Source organism: Quercus lobata, chromosome 11 (genome assembly GCF_001633185.2).
Source record: "Quercus lobata isolate SW786 chromosome 11, ValleyOak3.0 Primary Assembly, whole genome shotgun sequence".
NCBI classification, from domain to species: domain Eukaryota; kingdom Viridiplantae; phylum Streptophyta; class Magnoliopsida; order Fagales; family Fagaceae; genus Quercus; species Quercus lobata.
Window position 1 is genome coordinate 53267432 of NC_044914.1, and position 17303 is coordinate 53284734.

The window sequence follows — 17303 nt, forward strand, 5'->3', positions numbered from 1 at the left end:
ATCTTGTTAGGATTGATCATCTATGGTGGCAGAATACTGGCTGCTGTATCTAATTCAGTTGGATGGTATTTCCTTTCACATGGAATGCGCATGTGTTGTTCTTTATTGATAAGTGAACCTTCATGAGAAATTTGATGAGGTATCTAAGTCAATACCATTCAAAATAAAGTACTGTGCTGCATTTGGAGAATTCCTCTTTATGTGTTTGATGATGTTTAATAGTCTGGTTACTAGTGCCAAGTTTGATGTAATCTATGGTTAGTAGTTTTCAGTTGCTTGTAGTATGTATATAGTTGGGTGTTTGTCACGGTCTACTCTTAAGGTTTGTTAGATGATGCATCATTGGCGGGTGCTACTGAATGTAGTTTGGTGCTGCTGGAGTTTAGTCTGTTCCTACTGTAGTGTAGTCTCTCGTATGCAGCCTCTAGCTGCTTGTGTTTTGTATGGTGCTCTAAACTTGTACTCCAATTGAATAAAATCTTCTAATGAAAGGGGAAAAAGTAGAGAATACAAAATACATCAACATAGCATTCTTATATTGCTGAGAAGCTGAAGTGCCTAAGGATTTTAAGCTCATTCATGATTCTAGAATACAAAGGTCATGTTAAAAGTGGAACCATAGATTAGATTTAAAACTGTCAATAGTTAGGAATCAATCATGCTCTCAGTGGGAACGTCATATTGGCTTTGACATGGAAAAAGAAAGGTTCAGAAAGCATCCAAAATATAAGAAAAAATAATCTTCGCTCTTCACCTATCACCTGGTGAAAACCATGATCTGAAGTCAAAACTTTAAACCTTCCTGATTATATTGCTAACAGAATATACAATATTACACCCTGCCATTTTTTTGTTCCCCACAGCCTTAAGGCTTCCAGACTAGCTATGCAACTCTTTAGTTAATTTCAGTTAACTGTTTGAACTTAATTTCACCCTAGAAGGATAACTTTACTTGAACTCAATCTCGCTCTGGAGCATCTCCTGAAACCCTTCTTGAACTGAGATTCCCAGCATATGACCACACCTTATCATAATCTGCAGGGACTACTAATTTTTCTGACTTCGGGTCCGTTGCTTCCTTAAAACTGGTCCTCCTTAGAGAGGAAGGTGCCCTCCCCGGGCTTCCCATTATGGGAGTAGAAGAACAAAAGGTTGGAGTTCCAAATGGAGAGGCAAATGGAGTGTGGTGGATTGAGAAGGGGCTAGGAGACATTCGTTTCTGAATAGGAAGACCACCTAGTCCTCCCCTGCTGAAAAGGGACAATGATTCTGCAGCAGCACAACGCTTAGTCGCATCATCCACATAAAGGACATCATCTATCCTGGCCATTATGTTAAAGGCCAAGCTTTCCATTACTCTTGAGTAGCTTTCAAGAATTGACTGCCCAACATCCTGCAAGAAAAAATTTCTGTTTCAACACTCACTGGAAAGTTCTCATTGTCTTTTACTGAAATACACTGTATGGCCATAGCATGGTAAAGACAAGGAGGGAACCTTCATTAAACAGACAAAATGTACGCAGATAATCTACAGATCAAATTTCCCATCCATTACCTAGAACTATTTTTTGGTACAGCCCACACATTATGAATATGCTTAGAGCATGATGGTTGACAGATTGTACGGGCACAAGGATGCACTGAACCTACATATCACAATGCCCCTAAATTTCCAAGAAACCAATTTTTCGCACTCCACCATGTCAACTACTTTTCACTGGCAACTAACAGAGATTAGCTACTTCTTGTGATATATGCCCAAAAAGTGAGTCATCACATATTTGGCATCACTATCCAAAGTAATGCCTGTGCTTGTAATGTCAAGTGTAATGGATAAAATAAAAGGTTGCCAGAACATAATACCTTATTGTATTGGATCTTATTCATATCCAATGCAGTTTGCGGGAGGCCAGGGAAGCGAAGCCTTAAACTCTGTAAGAGGGTCTCTGCTCTTTGGGCCAAAAAATTATTCTTTTCGCAATCAGCTATAAGGCCCTTGACTTTGCCACCCCAAGACGAACGCCTAGCCTTCATTTTTTTTTCAAGTTTCCTCTGGTCTTTTTGCTTCCAGACATGAACTGATGCCTCTATCCGATTAGCTATTTCCAGAGTGTGATGTTCAGATGACAGGTCCAGGCAATCAAGTAAACATTCTGGTGAGAACTGGTCAGCAGTTATGTAGCGATAAATGATGTCACCAAGACAATCTTTTCCCCTCTACAATGGAAATCAGACAATTAAGGAATCAAATAAAATGTTGAGATAAATAAACTATAAAAACGTTGAATATATGTTCATACATGTAATGAATCAGTAATTACCAAAGATTGAGTGATATTCTAATTTACTATTGATCTGACATGTTAAATTCCCTTAAGCCCTACAATTATTTAAAGGCATCATACACACCTTCTACTATTAAAATATAAAAACGCATACCAACGTGATTTACCCATCTATTTTATTCTGTACATATATTATTTCTTGCTTTACCATCTCGAAGAAGGTAGAAGACCTAAAATAACAGCAATAGTATTAGTAAAAGAGGACATGTCAATTAAGGTAGTAAAAAAGAATCTAACTTCGGACAGAATAGATTTGGCAAAAAAGAAAACATGTGGCTAACCCTAACTAGTCTATCGAGGATCCATAGCCAAAAATTTTGGGACTAAGGTTAGATTGGATTTACCATTTAATATTAATTTATATATAGCTGCCATGTGATGACTATGATATTCAGATTCATAACTTATTGCTTTTTTCACAGAGAAAAATTAAATCTTAAATATCTAGCCCAAACCATAGTTGAACAATTGAAAAGAAAAGCATTTAAGCAACAACTGATAGTGTTCACTGTGAGAATGAGATTAATTTACTCAAAAAAGAAATCTCCTCTAAACAGAGTAGGTATGTTAAACATTGAAAAATTTTGTGGTTCTCATGAAAATAGAAAAGAATCCCTTATAGCCTTGTTCGGTTTTTTCTTTTTCCTGGTAGGGGTGAAGCTGTTTTGTGGACCCATTGGTTTACTTGGTTTACTTTAGGATTATATATATATATATATCTAATGGCGTATTGAATGGACAAATAAGAGATGCTTAGGACAAATCTTGGAAATTAAAATATACTTCAATGTATGGCCTGCTAACAACCAAGTGTAAGAAGAAAGAAACCAACAATGATTAACAATTCCAAGATGCACAGAGAAAAGAGAAACACATTTAGATATGACTTATCTTATAGTAAGTGGAATAGTCAATTACCGGGTTCCAGCATAGACATAATGTGACAAATACCACAACTGACCAGAATCCTAGACCAATGGATATAGCTAAATGGTCTGGCACTTATGCTTCTTTATTTTTCATAAACAATCCAGTCATCTGATCAACTCCAGCTATATTTGTGCTTAGTGTTATATATTTTATTCACATCTGGTCTCATACCCGAAAAAAGTAGGAGGGTTTCTATAGGTTGACAACTAGCATAAAATTTAGTCACTCTATTAGGAATGGAATGCAGACATTTGATCCTTCACTTTCAGAAGGCTCAGCTATCTTTTGCCAAAAGACAAATTATTCCTAGAGGAAATGCAAAACCATATTCTTTAAACACTCTAGTCCCCACTACCCCAGCATTCATTACACTGCTGGTAACTTTTTTATTTGTTAAGTATTTGATACACTGCAGGTAGCTTCAATTTACATCAAAGATATAGTCTCATAAATTATGCAATTTATGATATCTTTATCTTTCTTTAAAAGAGAGTTAAAACTTAACTGACACCATTAAAGCATGCAACACCAACAAAAAACAAGTAAACAACATAGTCATGCAAAGTAGACATTTCTCCAAGATCAACAGCCAATTGGTAATCAAATTTTAAAATCAAAGGTTCACCAATTTTAAGGGACATTATATGATGACAAATCCAACAGGATTGCCAAGGGACATTGATATACGAAGAAAATAGATAACCCCAGATTTAATTGTTAACTACTTACACCATAAAAAATCAAATGATCCCCATCTAGGGTAAGCATTCTTCGAAGACCACATGTCCACAAGCACCTAAATCTCCTTTAGTTTGCTACCATTTCAACCAATAGGATAACATAGAAAGAAAACTAATGAACATGTGATAGCTTCTTTAGTCTTCAGCTGTGTCATGTTTAACACTATAAGTAAATCAGCATAGAAATAGAAACCTGTACCTTGGGCAAGGTATCCAAGTAAGGACTGGGGATCTCCATCTCAGCTAGCACACTACCATTAATTGCCAAAGCCGCCTTCAATATCTGATTTGCACAGTCCCTGCACTGCTGCAACCTCTTCCTGGCATCCTCTGACAACCCATCCTGTGGTACTTTTGGACAGGGCAACCACCACTTCTCTTCCTGCCTAATCGAAGGCCTCCCACCACACGATCCATAAGCATCACGGTCATTCGTTTCACCCACAATTATCCCCCGATCAACATACCAAAACTCCGTATCACAAAACCCATCAAGCATACTAAGCAACATCGCATCAAGCTTTTTCAACGCAGGCAAATTCACATACAAATCCGAGCGTGGCCGCGTTGCCATGACTTCATACGTGCCCCCACCAGGGAACTGTTGTATCGAAGGCACAAGCTCAACAATCGAATCACTCACACACAACAACCATTGCATTTCACGGCGCCACATTGCCTTCTTCTGTTGCGCCAACGGCTCTAACCTCCACAGCTCACCAAACACAGTCGCTGCCATCTCAACAAAACTAAACTTCAGTACAAAATAATTACCCAAACTTATAACACACATAAACACACGAAGAGGCAGAGACGACTAACCAGAGAGATTGGTGATGGCATTTGAAATGGCAAGGGCAGTGCAAACTCCTTTCCCTCCTCCAGACATGTCTTCCCCGAGAAGAAGCTTACCGAACCTCTCCTTCATCATCTCAACCTCTATAGCAATTACACCCAAAATAAGTACATATATTAACATTAACTGATAAGAAAAACTGTCCAAACTCAAAGTTTATTTGTTATTAATTCAAATTCCAAATGGGGTAACAAAATAAATCATCTTTGTTGCATCTAGTGCCCCATGTTTATCAAAATAGAGCAAATTTATTAATTTCCCATTACAAAACTTATTTTTTTAAAACTGTACAATACACAAACTTAGATCTCAGCTTAACAATACACAGCAATGCCCTGTTTGGTAACAGAGAAATTAAAGGAAATGGGTATTGATGAAAAAGCAAAATACCCACATTTTCTATTGGGTTTCTCATTTTTCAGCCCATAGAGCCAAACACCAAAGACTTCTCAGTCTCACTTCTCAGACTCAAAAGGTTCAATTTCTCTTTGTTCTCACCCACAGTCAATTTAGCACCAAATTTAGAAAACAAAAATAAATACTGAAAATAAATAAATAAAAATGAAAAATACAACGTACCGGACAAATCGGTTTCCGGTTTCTCGGGCTTCTTCTCGTCCCAAACCACCACGTCCTTCCCTCCGATCACCGGCAGCATCACCGGCGCCGGAAAAAGGAAATTACGTTCCACCGGACGAGGAGATGACGTCATGGAGCTCGAAGCTCCACACTCAGTCTCGAACCGCCGACACGAGAAGCTACTGCTACAGCTCTCCGACTCGCTGACGTCAGCGCTCAGGCTGTAGCTTCCGCACCGCTCGCTCTGCTCCTGGTCGGAGCCGGAGCCAGAGCCAGAGCCAGAGCCGGAGGCTTCCTCCGACGAAAGGCTGGCCATTGATCTGGAAAAAGATCGAACGGTCACCAGTGATCTCTCTCAACTCTCAGCACCAGTTCAGTTGCACATTCGCTATAGTGAAACGCGGCGCAGGTGATTACAGTGGAAAAAAGAAAGCAAAGAAAAAAAGAAAAAGAGAGTTCGCTCGCGTGGTTTCTGAATTCTGAAATAGTAAGAGAGTTTGTAGCAGTAGTGGTGGTGGTGAGGGATAAAGAGAAAAAGCAGAAGATACTATAGTTGCTTTTTGTTGTGTCTCTTTCTCTCTTTCGCTCTCTCTCTCTCTGCTTTTATATGTGAGAGAAATGTATAAACTGAATATTTGTGTTTTTTTTTTTAAGAAACTGTATGGTATCTGTAGACTGTAATGATAGTGCCACACTTGTATTACACAATACTCATGTTACACACTTACCGTACACATATTGTTATGCAACTAAAGTCGTATTTTTATTTCAAAATGCAATGAGTATGGGTTTATAAATACGAGGGTAATAACTAGTGCACACACAGTTGTATATGAAGTACACACCTACAAAATTTTGCAAAATCAAGACTCAAGAGTTCTGTGCAAAATCGTGTGATCTGTGTATTTTGTGTGTGAAATAAACACCACTCTAAATATAATAGTGCTATAACTTTTTTTTTAATAGCTATGATAACATTTTAACGTAGATAAAATGTTATGTTATGTTCACAATATTTTCATAATAAATTATAAAGAGTAGATTGTTTTAAGTTTTAAGTAAGGAAAAAAGTAATTTTAGTAGTAAATTTAAATTAGAACTAATAAATTCTGATTACTTATAATTTTTGTAAAAATGTTATAAAAATGTCGTAAATATAACACTTCACTTTTAATATATGGGACTTGCTTCATAACAATTGGTTTTTATTATTAAATGAAAACACTGGTTTAATTTGAATATTTGTTGAGTTCGAAATCTAAATGTCTTATTCGTCGACAAAACAGTTTATCAATTCAGCTCACGGAAGCACAAGTCACTTTAGTACATTATCGCTAAGCTTTTCTCAAAAAGAAAAAAACAAAACAAAACAAACTAAGCTAAGCTAACTACAACACAAAGACAAAACTCTATTCCTATTTGTGATCATAAGTTGATTTGATAATGAGGCAAACTAAAGGCGAAAAAAACAAAAGGCAAAAAAGACTAGGAAAAGAAAGAGACGGCGTCGTCTTCTTCTGGAGTGTGGGCTGTCTTTCCGTAACAGCTGGGTTTAGCACCCGACACGGCCTTTTTCTGTGGGACCCACACAATACTCTCTGTGAGATTGTAACGTACTAACTGGGCGAGTGGCTGACGTGGACAAAAACGGATTAGGATGGCCGTTAATTTTTGCTAGTGGGAAAAAGACGAAACGGCGGTTAATTTTTATTTTTGTTTTGGCGGGTCAGGGAGGGGAGGTAGAGTTACGAAGCGGGTGTTCTTAGATTACGTGCCGTGGGCTCGCCTTTCTAAGCGTGGTTTTTGGAATGTTGATTGATTTGTTTTATTTGTTTTATTAAAGTTTGTTTTGGGGTTTTGATTGATTTCATCATTTTCAGTGCAAAGTCATATGCTTTTCTTTTTTAATCAAGATGCTTTTCGGTGCAACTTCATTTAATGCGAATTAGAAATTTGCTTTTAGTTAACAATTTTTTTGTTTTTTTTTTGGGATTAGTTGATCCAAGGGCATAACTTTTATATAAACAATAGAGCAAACAAATACTGTTTTTTTTTTAAAAAAAAAAAGGGTAAGCATATATTGGAAATTGGTTGATAATTTTTTATCATGTAAATGTAATAAATTATAGTTAAAACTTAAGAAAATTTTAAAATCCTGTATTAGGAAGGGATCTTCTCTCATTTAAATTCTCTAATTTTTTTTCAATTTAATCTAGATGTAAGACGCATAGACCTCTAAAGGTCTTAAAAAATTTATTTAAATCATACAAAATCAAATAAATGTCATGTGTCTCACATTTAATTAAGAAATTTAAGGTATTAAATGAGAGCGCATTTATACTACAACTTATGCTCTTCAATTCAAACACATAACTACACTAACCAATGTCCAATGCTATACTCTTTAAAAATAATTCATTATAGTCATGCCTTCAAAAAAAAATGTAATCACTTATTATAAGTTTGAATTTAATTAATGGACCTAACGTCTAACACCTCATAAACTACCACTATATTTTACCCCTTCTCCTCTCTCCACCGCCAGCCCCATAGACACACCTGTTGGGATTTAACACTTTTAATATTTTGTACCTAATGAATTGTATCTATGTTTTATCAATATAATATTTTTATAAATAAGTAAGAATTTAAACCTTTAATGTCGTTCCACAGTAGGACACTAGTAATGAAATTCTTTTTTTGTAAAAATGTATCTAATGAAATGTTTATCAAATCTCTTAAATGAATATTTATTTTCTATCATCTTATGTGTCTGGTATAATAATTTTTAATAGTACAAATAGCATCATAAGACTTAATTTTAACTTAAAATTTACTAAATTTCGTACAATCTCATAAATAGTGCACAAGGTTCTTTTAAAAAAAAACACAAACACGTTGCTATCTAAAAGAACGCTATGCCTCATAAAACCCTTGTTACAAACCGTTGGTACAATTTTGGACAGTCGAAGGACATGGCACGCTCACCAAGTATGTGAGATACTTTGTATCTTATGGACAGGCCAGGTCGGTCCCACTGGACTTTCCGGTTCCCACTCACCGTGGTCTCTCTGAGATTCTGAGTACTATTGTTGTTGTTTCAAAACTTTAAATTTCCCATCAGTTTGCTGATAAATCTGACATTGTGTAGAACACAAGTATTCTATTCCCCCTCTCCTGTTTACGTATAACAATCGTTCCTACGTACGTTAATCACTTTTTTCCATATTAAGCTTTCAACCTGATGTGTGGTCTCAGATTCAAACATGGCATTATTAACAGGTCTGAGGAATCTCATGCTATTAAGCTGATTATTTTATTATGTTTCGATTAATTTAATTAATAAAATTTTTAATAATTGAATAAGAGTTTCGGGATTTAATCTTCATTAATACGAAAAATTGATTGGTATTTTAATCTGATAATAAAGATAAAAAGTTATTATTAATAACGAGTGCTTTTGAGTTGAAACTCTCTAAAAAAAATTGCAAAAATGTCTGGCCCAAAACAGATCAAATGGCCACGTGTCACGCCCTGATTTCACTGATTTTTCAATGGATCGGATGGTTGAAATTGAGTTATCATAGTTTTGATCCTCGAACCTACTTGTGGGTCCAGGTGCCTATGATTATAGATTAGAAAAGTCGAAAGGAGGAGGCTTTTTTTGGACTATGTGAGGACCACCACAGAGGCCCATACTCGTGATGAAACCAACAGGGCTATTAACTGTAGGTCGGCTGGTCGGGTGTGCGATTATTGGATAATTTAAGCATAGTGTAGTCTGTTGTGTGTCTGTGTGTGTGTGATGGTACGTGTGTATTATTTTCACTCAGAACAGAGAAGAAAGATATTACTATTCAATCATCATTTATAACCCTTTCTTTTTTTTTCTTTTTTTCTTTTTGAGAATCATTTATAACTTATAAATGTATAATTGAGTATATACAAACGTAAAGTTAAGGTACTTTTAGATATATATTATCATAAGTTTTTTAAAAAATTTATCTCCTTTTTTCATATGTGTGTTAAAAATACTTAATATTTAAAAAAAAATGTAAAACTAAAAAACAAAGTTTATAATTGAGAACATAAGCCAAAAAAATAGCAATCCAACAATGTGTAGTTTTTTTGTAATTTTTTATTTTTGTGTCTATTAGACTTTCTTGGGAAAAAAAGTCTTAACGTTTTTCCAAAAAAAGAGAGTCTTTAATTCATTTTCACCCAAATTGTTGATGTATGCCACTGTAATTACTGAACAAGAGTTGTTAGGTCCATATAATTAGTTGTGGGTCATAGCTAATTTCTCAACCTATTAAATTTGTGAGATTGTGAGTGATCAACTAAAAGTAATAAATCCATGTAATTAGTAATGGATAGAAAATGTATGTCACTCACAATTACACAAATCAACAAGTTGTGAAATTTGGAGTGTGCTTAAGAAAAAAATTATTAGATGCCTATAATAACGTGATATTTTCTTCTTTTATATTCATGTAGATACTATCATGAATTTAATTAGTGGAATTAGTTTAGATAATGGAATATTATAAAGGCTAAATACTAGTACACACTCGCTTATTGCACTCAGCCACACACACTACGCATTGAAATTTGTAACAATTAGCTAGGGAGGGTAACCGTACGCACACGAACTTTACTTCTACTAATATTTCTCTAAGGCTACGTATGGTTCAACTAAAAAATTTTACGAAAAAAGTTTTACAACTTTACGAGTGTTTGGGTGGACTAAAAACATGGTTAACCTAAAATCATTTCCCTTTGACTATAAAATAGGGCCGGTTTTGGTGTAAAATGAATTACACTTTTATTTTCATACATGTTATTTTCAACCTCACTTCTCACTCACACTTCTTTGAGAGAGAGAGAGAGAGAGAGAGAGAGAGAGAGAGAGAGAGAGAGAGAGAGAGAGAGAGAGAGAGAGATGAGAGTTTTGAACATAAATGAAGTAGCACATAGAGAGCAAAGAGGAGCCACCTATGAACTGATTGGACCATCGTGAAGTAGCACATAGAGAGCAAAGAGGAGCCACCTATGAACTGATTGGACCATCGTGACCCAATCAAGTGATCCACCCATGAACTGATCAAACCACCATGACCAAGTTAAGCAACCCTCCCATGAATCGATCGAACTACTGTGCCTAACCATGGTTGTCAAAATCGCGATCTGAATCATAAGATTGCACGATTTTACGATCCCACCTCACCAAAACGTTTAGAATCGCACAAGAATCATTAATATTGTAAGATCTCATTGTAGAATCGTATAGGATCATAGGATTGTATGGGATCCTACCAATCCTACCAAAACATAAAAATCAGTTTTTATGTATTTATTTATTTATTTTAAGTTTATCTTCATAAATGTATCAACTAAGTGGTGGGACTCATATGGAGATGACTTTCTTGAATTGAAGATTTTTGCTATAAGAATATTGAGCTTAACATATAGCTTTTCAGATTGTGAAAGTAATTGGAGTACATTTGGAATAATAAGACCAAATGACTTTGGAATATTATCCCCCAATTGAGAATTCTCTATTAAAATTGGTACAACTTTAAGTACACTAAAAAAGGAGAAAATTGTTTAAACCAAAAAAGAAAAGGAAAAAAAGAAAAGAAAAAAGAATGAGTTGGTATTTGTTATGTAAAACTTGAAGATAAAAGAGAAAATACCTAAACCATCAAGTGCAAAAGAAGAAATTGGTTTGAAGAACTTGTCTTCGGATGATGAGTGGTTAGCAAAGGGTATCGACCAGAAGATGATGGTATAGATTTTGATGAAGATAATGAAGTAACAAGTCTAATGCCTTCCTTTATAGATTTTTTTTTTTTTAAAAAAAAAAGTTACATGTGTATAGTGTGAATGTGTGATCACTATTGTATCATTTGGTTATCAATGCTAGGTGATGATAAAGGTTCAAGAGCTACTGCTGAAGGAAAAAGTTTGCTAGTATTTTGGTACTTGGTTGGTTTCTAATTAAATATTCACAGAACTTTTTAAATACATTGCGTTAAAACTTAAATATATTTGTTTCATTAGTATAAACATAGTGATGTAGGACATGCAAATTATATCATATGATCAAAATCTTTATTTTTTTTATAGAAGATTCATAATTTACGTGATTATTCAATATATAAAGTCACTATCAATGTGTTTTTTGCTTCAAATTTGAAAATAAGTAGGATTTTACGATCTACGATCCAATCCTACGATCTACGATCATACCTACCTCCTATGATCCTACGTAGAATCTCGATTTTGACAACTTTGCACCCAACTACTAACACCGACCATCCACCCAACTTGTCACTACCGCCTCTAGATCAAACCACCGTGTCCAAGTCGCCGCCACCAAGCCACTATAGTCATCCGACCCACCCATGAACTGATCTCTCTCTTTCTCGATCTACCTCTCTCTCGCTCCCTCTCTCACAATCAATTTGGTTTGAATCTCTTATTTTTTGTATCTTTTTTTTTTCTTTGGATTTTTATATTAGAAATTTTTAATTATAATATTTGTTTGGAAGTTAGGCAGATGTGTTTTTTCTAGAGCAAATTTTTGGAATACAACTAAGTACTTTATAAATATTTTCACTAGAAAGAATTTTAGTAATTTTACATTGAACCAAAGGCAATCGAAATCACAATTTCAATATCAAGTGAGTTCAACCACTAGCTATTATAAAAGGGGGAAAAAGAGTATAATATATTAAGTTGTGATCTTCAAGTTGAATCTTAGCCTGTGATCTTTATTGGGGGCCCACGACCACAGAATAGTTGACCTCAAACGCTGAGTCTCTGTGCTTAGTTAATTAGTTTGTGAGTTACAAATTTTGGAGCTGCTGCTGCTGATTACGAAGAGAATTAAAGAATTAACAATCCCAACAACGTTTACGGGAATAATGTGAATATCACCACAGTTGTTGATTAATATGCATGATGCACATCTATTCAGCAAAAAAAAAAAAAAACATGATGCACACCTAACGTTGTTGGTCAATGCATGCTTTAAACTCTCTCGTGATTATGGATACAAAAACTAATCTGGGTGTGCAAAGTGCATGCCTTAGTATATTAATTATCACATGCATGCTTTAGTATATTAATTATCACATTGATTAAACGAAACTTTTACTCAATACTCTACTAGTATTTTATTTCTCTAAGCTTTTTTGTTTTGTTTTGTTTTGTTTTTTTTTTCATTAATGAAACTTTTACTTCTACTAATATTTTGTTTCAATAACAGTAACATCCCTTTGAAATTATTTCGTTTCATAATCCTTTCCTTTCTTGAGGTTTATTTTTCCTTTTTTTTTTCTTCTCTTTGTTATTTCATAATTCAACCACTACAAACTTACAATAAAGGAAAATATATTCGAGTAATAAATTTTTTTGTTAAAAACATTTAAACATCAAAAGATGTCAGTTAAACTATAAAACTAATAACAAAGTTTAATTTTCTTACTTGTTTTATATCGTATAATTTTTAATTACTTAAAATGTATATTCTATTTTTTTTTAAAAGACTTAAATTCTCTATAAAAAAAAGACTTAAATCTTTTGAAAATCAGCTTCAAAATCTTTTACTTAGTTAATTGAACTTTTTAAAAACCACGTTGATAACAATATGTATGAGCATAACTAATATCTTGAGGGTACATGCATATACTTGATTTTGCTGGCACCCTTCTATTGTTGATAAATGTAGGTTTACACTACATTGACACCTAATTAATATATTATTAATTAGTGATTAATGCATAATAAAAATAGCATATAAAATAAATCCATATAAAAGTGATAATATAATATTATTCTCCTCTAAAATTAATAATTTAGCAAGGTATGAAACTGTGTGTATCCAAAGATTGTTTTATAGTTTAGTCTCTCCCTTAAAAAAAGAAAAAAAAAAAAAGAAAAGAAAATTCTGCATCTATCTTTTTCTCTCTCTTAAATTATGCAAGATATATATTAACTATATAATTTATATATTCATATATAGCTAGGTACGTAATAGGTATATAATAGGTATATAAATATTGCTTGACTATTAGCCGTTGCCTATAGTGTTGCTCTAGGGGTGCTGGCAACGTACGCCTATGTTTCGTGTTGCGCGCAGTAAATCATTGAGCAGATAAGCTTTTTCTTTTTAATGATAAAATTAAACTTCCATTAATTAGCAGAGAGGCTAGCTGCAGCTTTCTTGGTAGGGAACATAATAATTATTGCTTGTTATGGTAATAAAAACTAAAAATATATGGCAGTGGCACTATAAATATGGAGGACCATTTTTTAGAATCTTGGTTGTTATGGTTAATCGATAAATAAATAAATAAATAAATAAATAAATATATATATTAATAGTCAAAATTAAGAGAAAATTCAATTAAATTTTAAATTGGAGTCTAATTTTGAGCAACATGTCTCATTTAATTTTTAAATTTTTGTTTAAAATAAATTATTATGTGCAAAAATTAAAAAATCTAAATTTAATTAGATTCTAAATTGAATTTTAACTAGAGTTCAATTTTGCGTCATGTGTCCCATTTAATTTTTTAATTTTTGTGGTAAATGAATTATTGGGTGCAAAAACTGAAAAAATGAGAAACCATTACATATTTTAAAAATTCATAGCTCAAAAAATGTGGAAGTTGTAATTCTTACACTAAGTTTAATTTGAACTCACATATCTATGTAATTGTAATTTTTTTTTAAATGTACCAGTGTATGTGCACGGGTTATATACTAGTGTAAAATAATTAACAATGGTAACTACTAGCTAGTGTGGTCATAGGAACATGATTAATATTTTGTTGGCCTATCCAATCTACGATTTTCTATGTTTTAGACTTTAGCAAGTATTTTGTTAGTTATAATTTTAAGAAATAAATAAATATAGGAACATAATTAATACCATATAACTTGACAAGTTTTTGGGTAAACCGAGCTAAGGTCTTTCCTGCTCGTTCAAGACTATCCCAAATTGGGTTGTCTTTGGTGAGTTTGTGGTCGAGCTAAATAGGTAACTTGGTGAAAAAGGTCGAGCTAGCTAGTTAGATCCAGTGGACCAGGTGTTAGACTGTACCCGTACAAAATAGTATCTTTGGGTTGTAGATAACAAGAAACCTATCTATTTGAACACATCTAGCTCAACAAACATTGCTAGCTAGCTAGCTTTGGTCACTTCAACAAATATGGGCTCTGGATTGAAGGCCTACAAACATTTTAGAAAGTTCATGAAAAATGAAAATGAAAGTTCATTTCTTTGGGGCCCAAACTCAATAAAGGCTTGCAGCACTTCCTGGTTCTATAAGAGTGTCAATCATGACTCATCATCATAAATTCCATAATCCTGAAAACCAAAAGCTAGCCCAATATCTCCCTGCATATACCCTTTGTATAAACAAGAACTCCAATCTCATCCCTGTTCACAAAATCCTCATTAAAAATATTACAAATTTTTTTTTTGAGAAACAAAATATTACAAAATTAAATGCAAGAAAAAATCAAATAAAATGAACACTGAGACACATTATACCATGATAATCAAAGAACTAATGACATCCAAATAATGCTCAATTTTTTTTAGAGAGTTTTAACCGATGACGTCATTTTTTAATGATAACTCTTTATCATCAAACTAAGACACCAATCAGTTTTTAGTGTAAGCAAGAATTGAACTTAAATTTCTTATTCAACCATAAGTGATTTTACTAGTTGAGCTAATTAATTCAAAGCATCAATATTTAGACTACGATCATTACAATTTACAAGGTGCCAATAGCTATTGCTTTGAAAGGGCTCCTTTACTATTTGGGCTATAGATCCACATGATGGGTCTATTTAAGTTTCAACCATTATAAAAATAAAATAAATAGATGAAAAATATTCTTTTGGGTTGAGATTTGAGTCTATGCCTTTCCTTCCATAATAATTTTATTTTTATTATAAGGTATAATTCGAGTTTTTTATGCAGACAAGATTTAAACTAAGGTGATTAGAGTCTTTTAGAAATGTGATTACTATATGAATTAATTGCTTTTTGGGTAAGTCCATATTAGGTCATTCTTGCTCATGACTTTCCCGAGTTGGACTATCTTTGCTGAGTTTGTGGCCAAGCTAAGTAGGTATTGTGGTGATAAGGTTTGGTAAAGCTGGGCAGATGACCTGTTCTGATTTGAACATATAGTTCAACCATATTTTATTTTCACATAGCAAAAGAAGAGTGTACTTTGGTCACTTTAGCAAGTATGGACTATAGATTTGAAAGGCTAGAACTAAATAGAAAATTTATGGGCAATAACTTTTCCTTCTAGTTCTATAATTTAATTTTATCCAGTGTATCAAAAAGCTCATAGAATTAAAGTTAATTTCTAGAAGGGCTTGATAACAACACATAAGCCTTAACAGTTAATCCCCTTCAAATACTTACCTAGTAAAAAGGCTTGAGAACCACACCTATAAGCCTCATCAATCAATCCTCTTCGATTTATGTTTGATTCTGTTCTCATGTTGGTCATGTCCTCCATTTCCAATAACAAAATCAAACAAACGAATACAGATTCCAATTACAAATTGTTAGAGATATATATTAGACATATTAGCCCAATGTAATAGGCCCAAGCCCATTCCTGCTTGTACTAGTAATCTAGGGTTTAGTAGCCTATATATACTCATGTTAGGGTTCATTGTAACACAGGAAGTTATTGTACTACATTCTCATATAATAAAGATGTAGCCCTTAAGGGATTCCTCCGTGGATGTAGGCCGTCAAGACTGAACCACGTAACCCTCGTGTTCTCGGTGTTCCTCTGCTATGCTTCCCCTTCCGCATCTACTCTAGCATACATAACATGGTATAACACATCTCGTTGCTAATATTTAACATGGTATCAGAGTCAAACTTCGTTCTTAGCATCAAACAAATATCTCTAGCAAACAAAGAAGATTCTTATGTGCACAATGCCATCAAAAGTCATATGCTTGTCAGCTGGATCTAGACTCCACGGCATCTCGCAGCCGCTATGGCTCTCACTGCTGTGTTCAGATCTTAAACCCAAGCAATCAGTGTCTCTCCCTATCAGATCTGTGCACATCAAGCCTTCGCCTAATGAAACCAACAAGACATACGTGCTCCATGGCATATCGCGACCAAAACCCAGAAACCCGACCTCCAACGGCAGCCGCACGCGCCACCACGCGCGACCAATGGCTCCTGGAACTCTCACACGCGCCGCCGAAGATTCTCGACTCCCAGCTCGGATCTCAGTCACACGCGCCGTCAAGCCGGCCTTGTCGTCCACCGATCCACTTGGCCTGAGAATCTGGTAATCATACAAGCTCTCACGCGCCTCCACGCGCCGCAGTAGCCTCTGAAAAATCTTCCACGCGCCGCCATAGATTCTTGATTTCTAGATCGTCTTCCGGGAGCACGCGCCGCCCTGTCGGCCTCCTCGTCCGCCGATCTACGAAACCTGAAATTACGGGCCTCAACCGAGATAACACGCGCCATCATGCGCCTCCCTAGTTTCTGGCTTCTCCTCCACGCGCCCGCCACGCGCCGAAGAATTCCGCTGTTGTCATCTGATGTCATTGGATGACGTCATCACTCCACGTCAGCAGCCACGCAAGCATGTCCACGTCAGCCCTAGTCCACGTCAGCGACACGTCATCAGCCACGTTAGCAGTGTCGTCTCGTCAGCACCACGACCAGACCGACCCGACCCGGACCACCCGGATCTGACCCGTGAGCACTTTGACTGTTGACTTGACTATGGACCAGTTGACTTTGACCAGTTGACTTTGACTTTTTGCGTTGACTTTTGA

At 34.9% G+C, this 17303-nt stretch overlaps 1 protein-coding gene across 1 annotated transcript; it reads right to left on the minus strand.

The window, feature by feature from the left end:
- Window positions 1-628: 628 nt before the first annotated feature.
- LOC115968766 (rop guanine nucleotide exchange factor 1) lies at window positions 629-6072 on the minus strand. The gene is made up of 5 exons (XM_031088264.1): window positions 5451-6072; window positions 4838-4954; window positions 4215-4747; window positions 1864-2217; window positions 629-1393 (listed from the first exon to the last, which is right to left on the minus strand). The coding sequence occupies exons 1-5, from the start codon at window positions 5764-5766 to the stop codon at window positions 959-961; spliced, it is 1755 nt and encodes a 584-aa protein (XP_030944124.1). The 5' UTR covers window positions 5767-6072; the 3' UTR covers window positions 629-958.
- Window positions 6073-17303: the final 11231 nt, after the last annotated feature.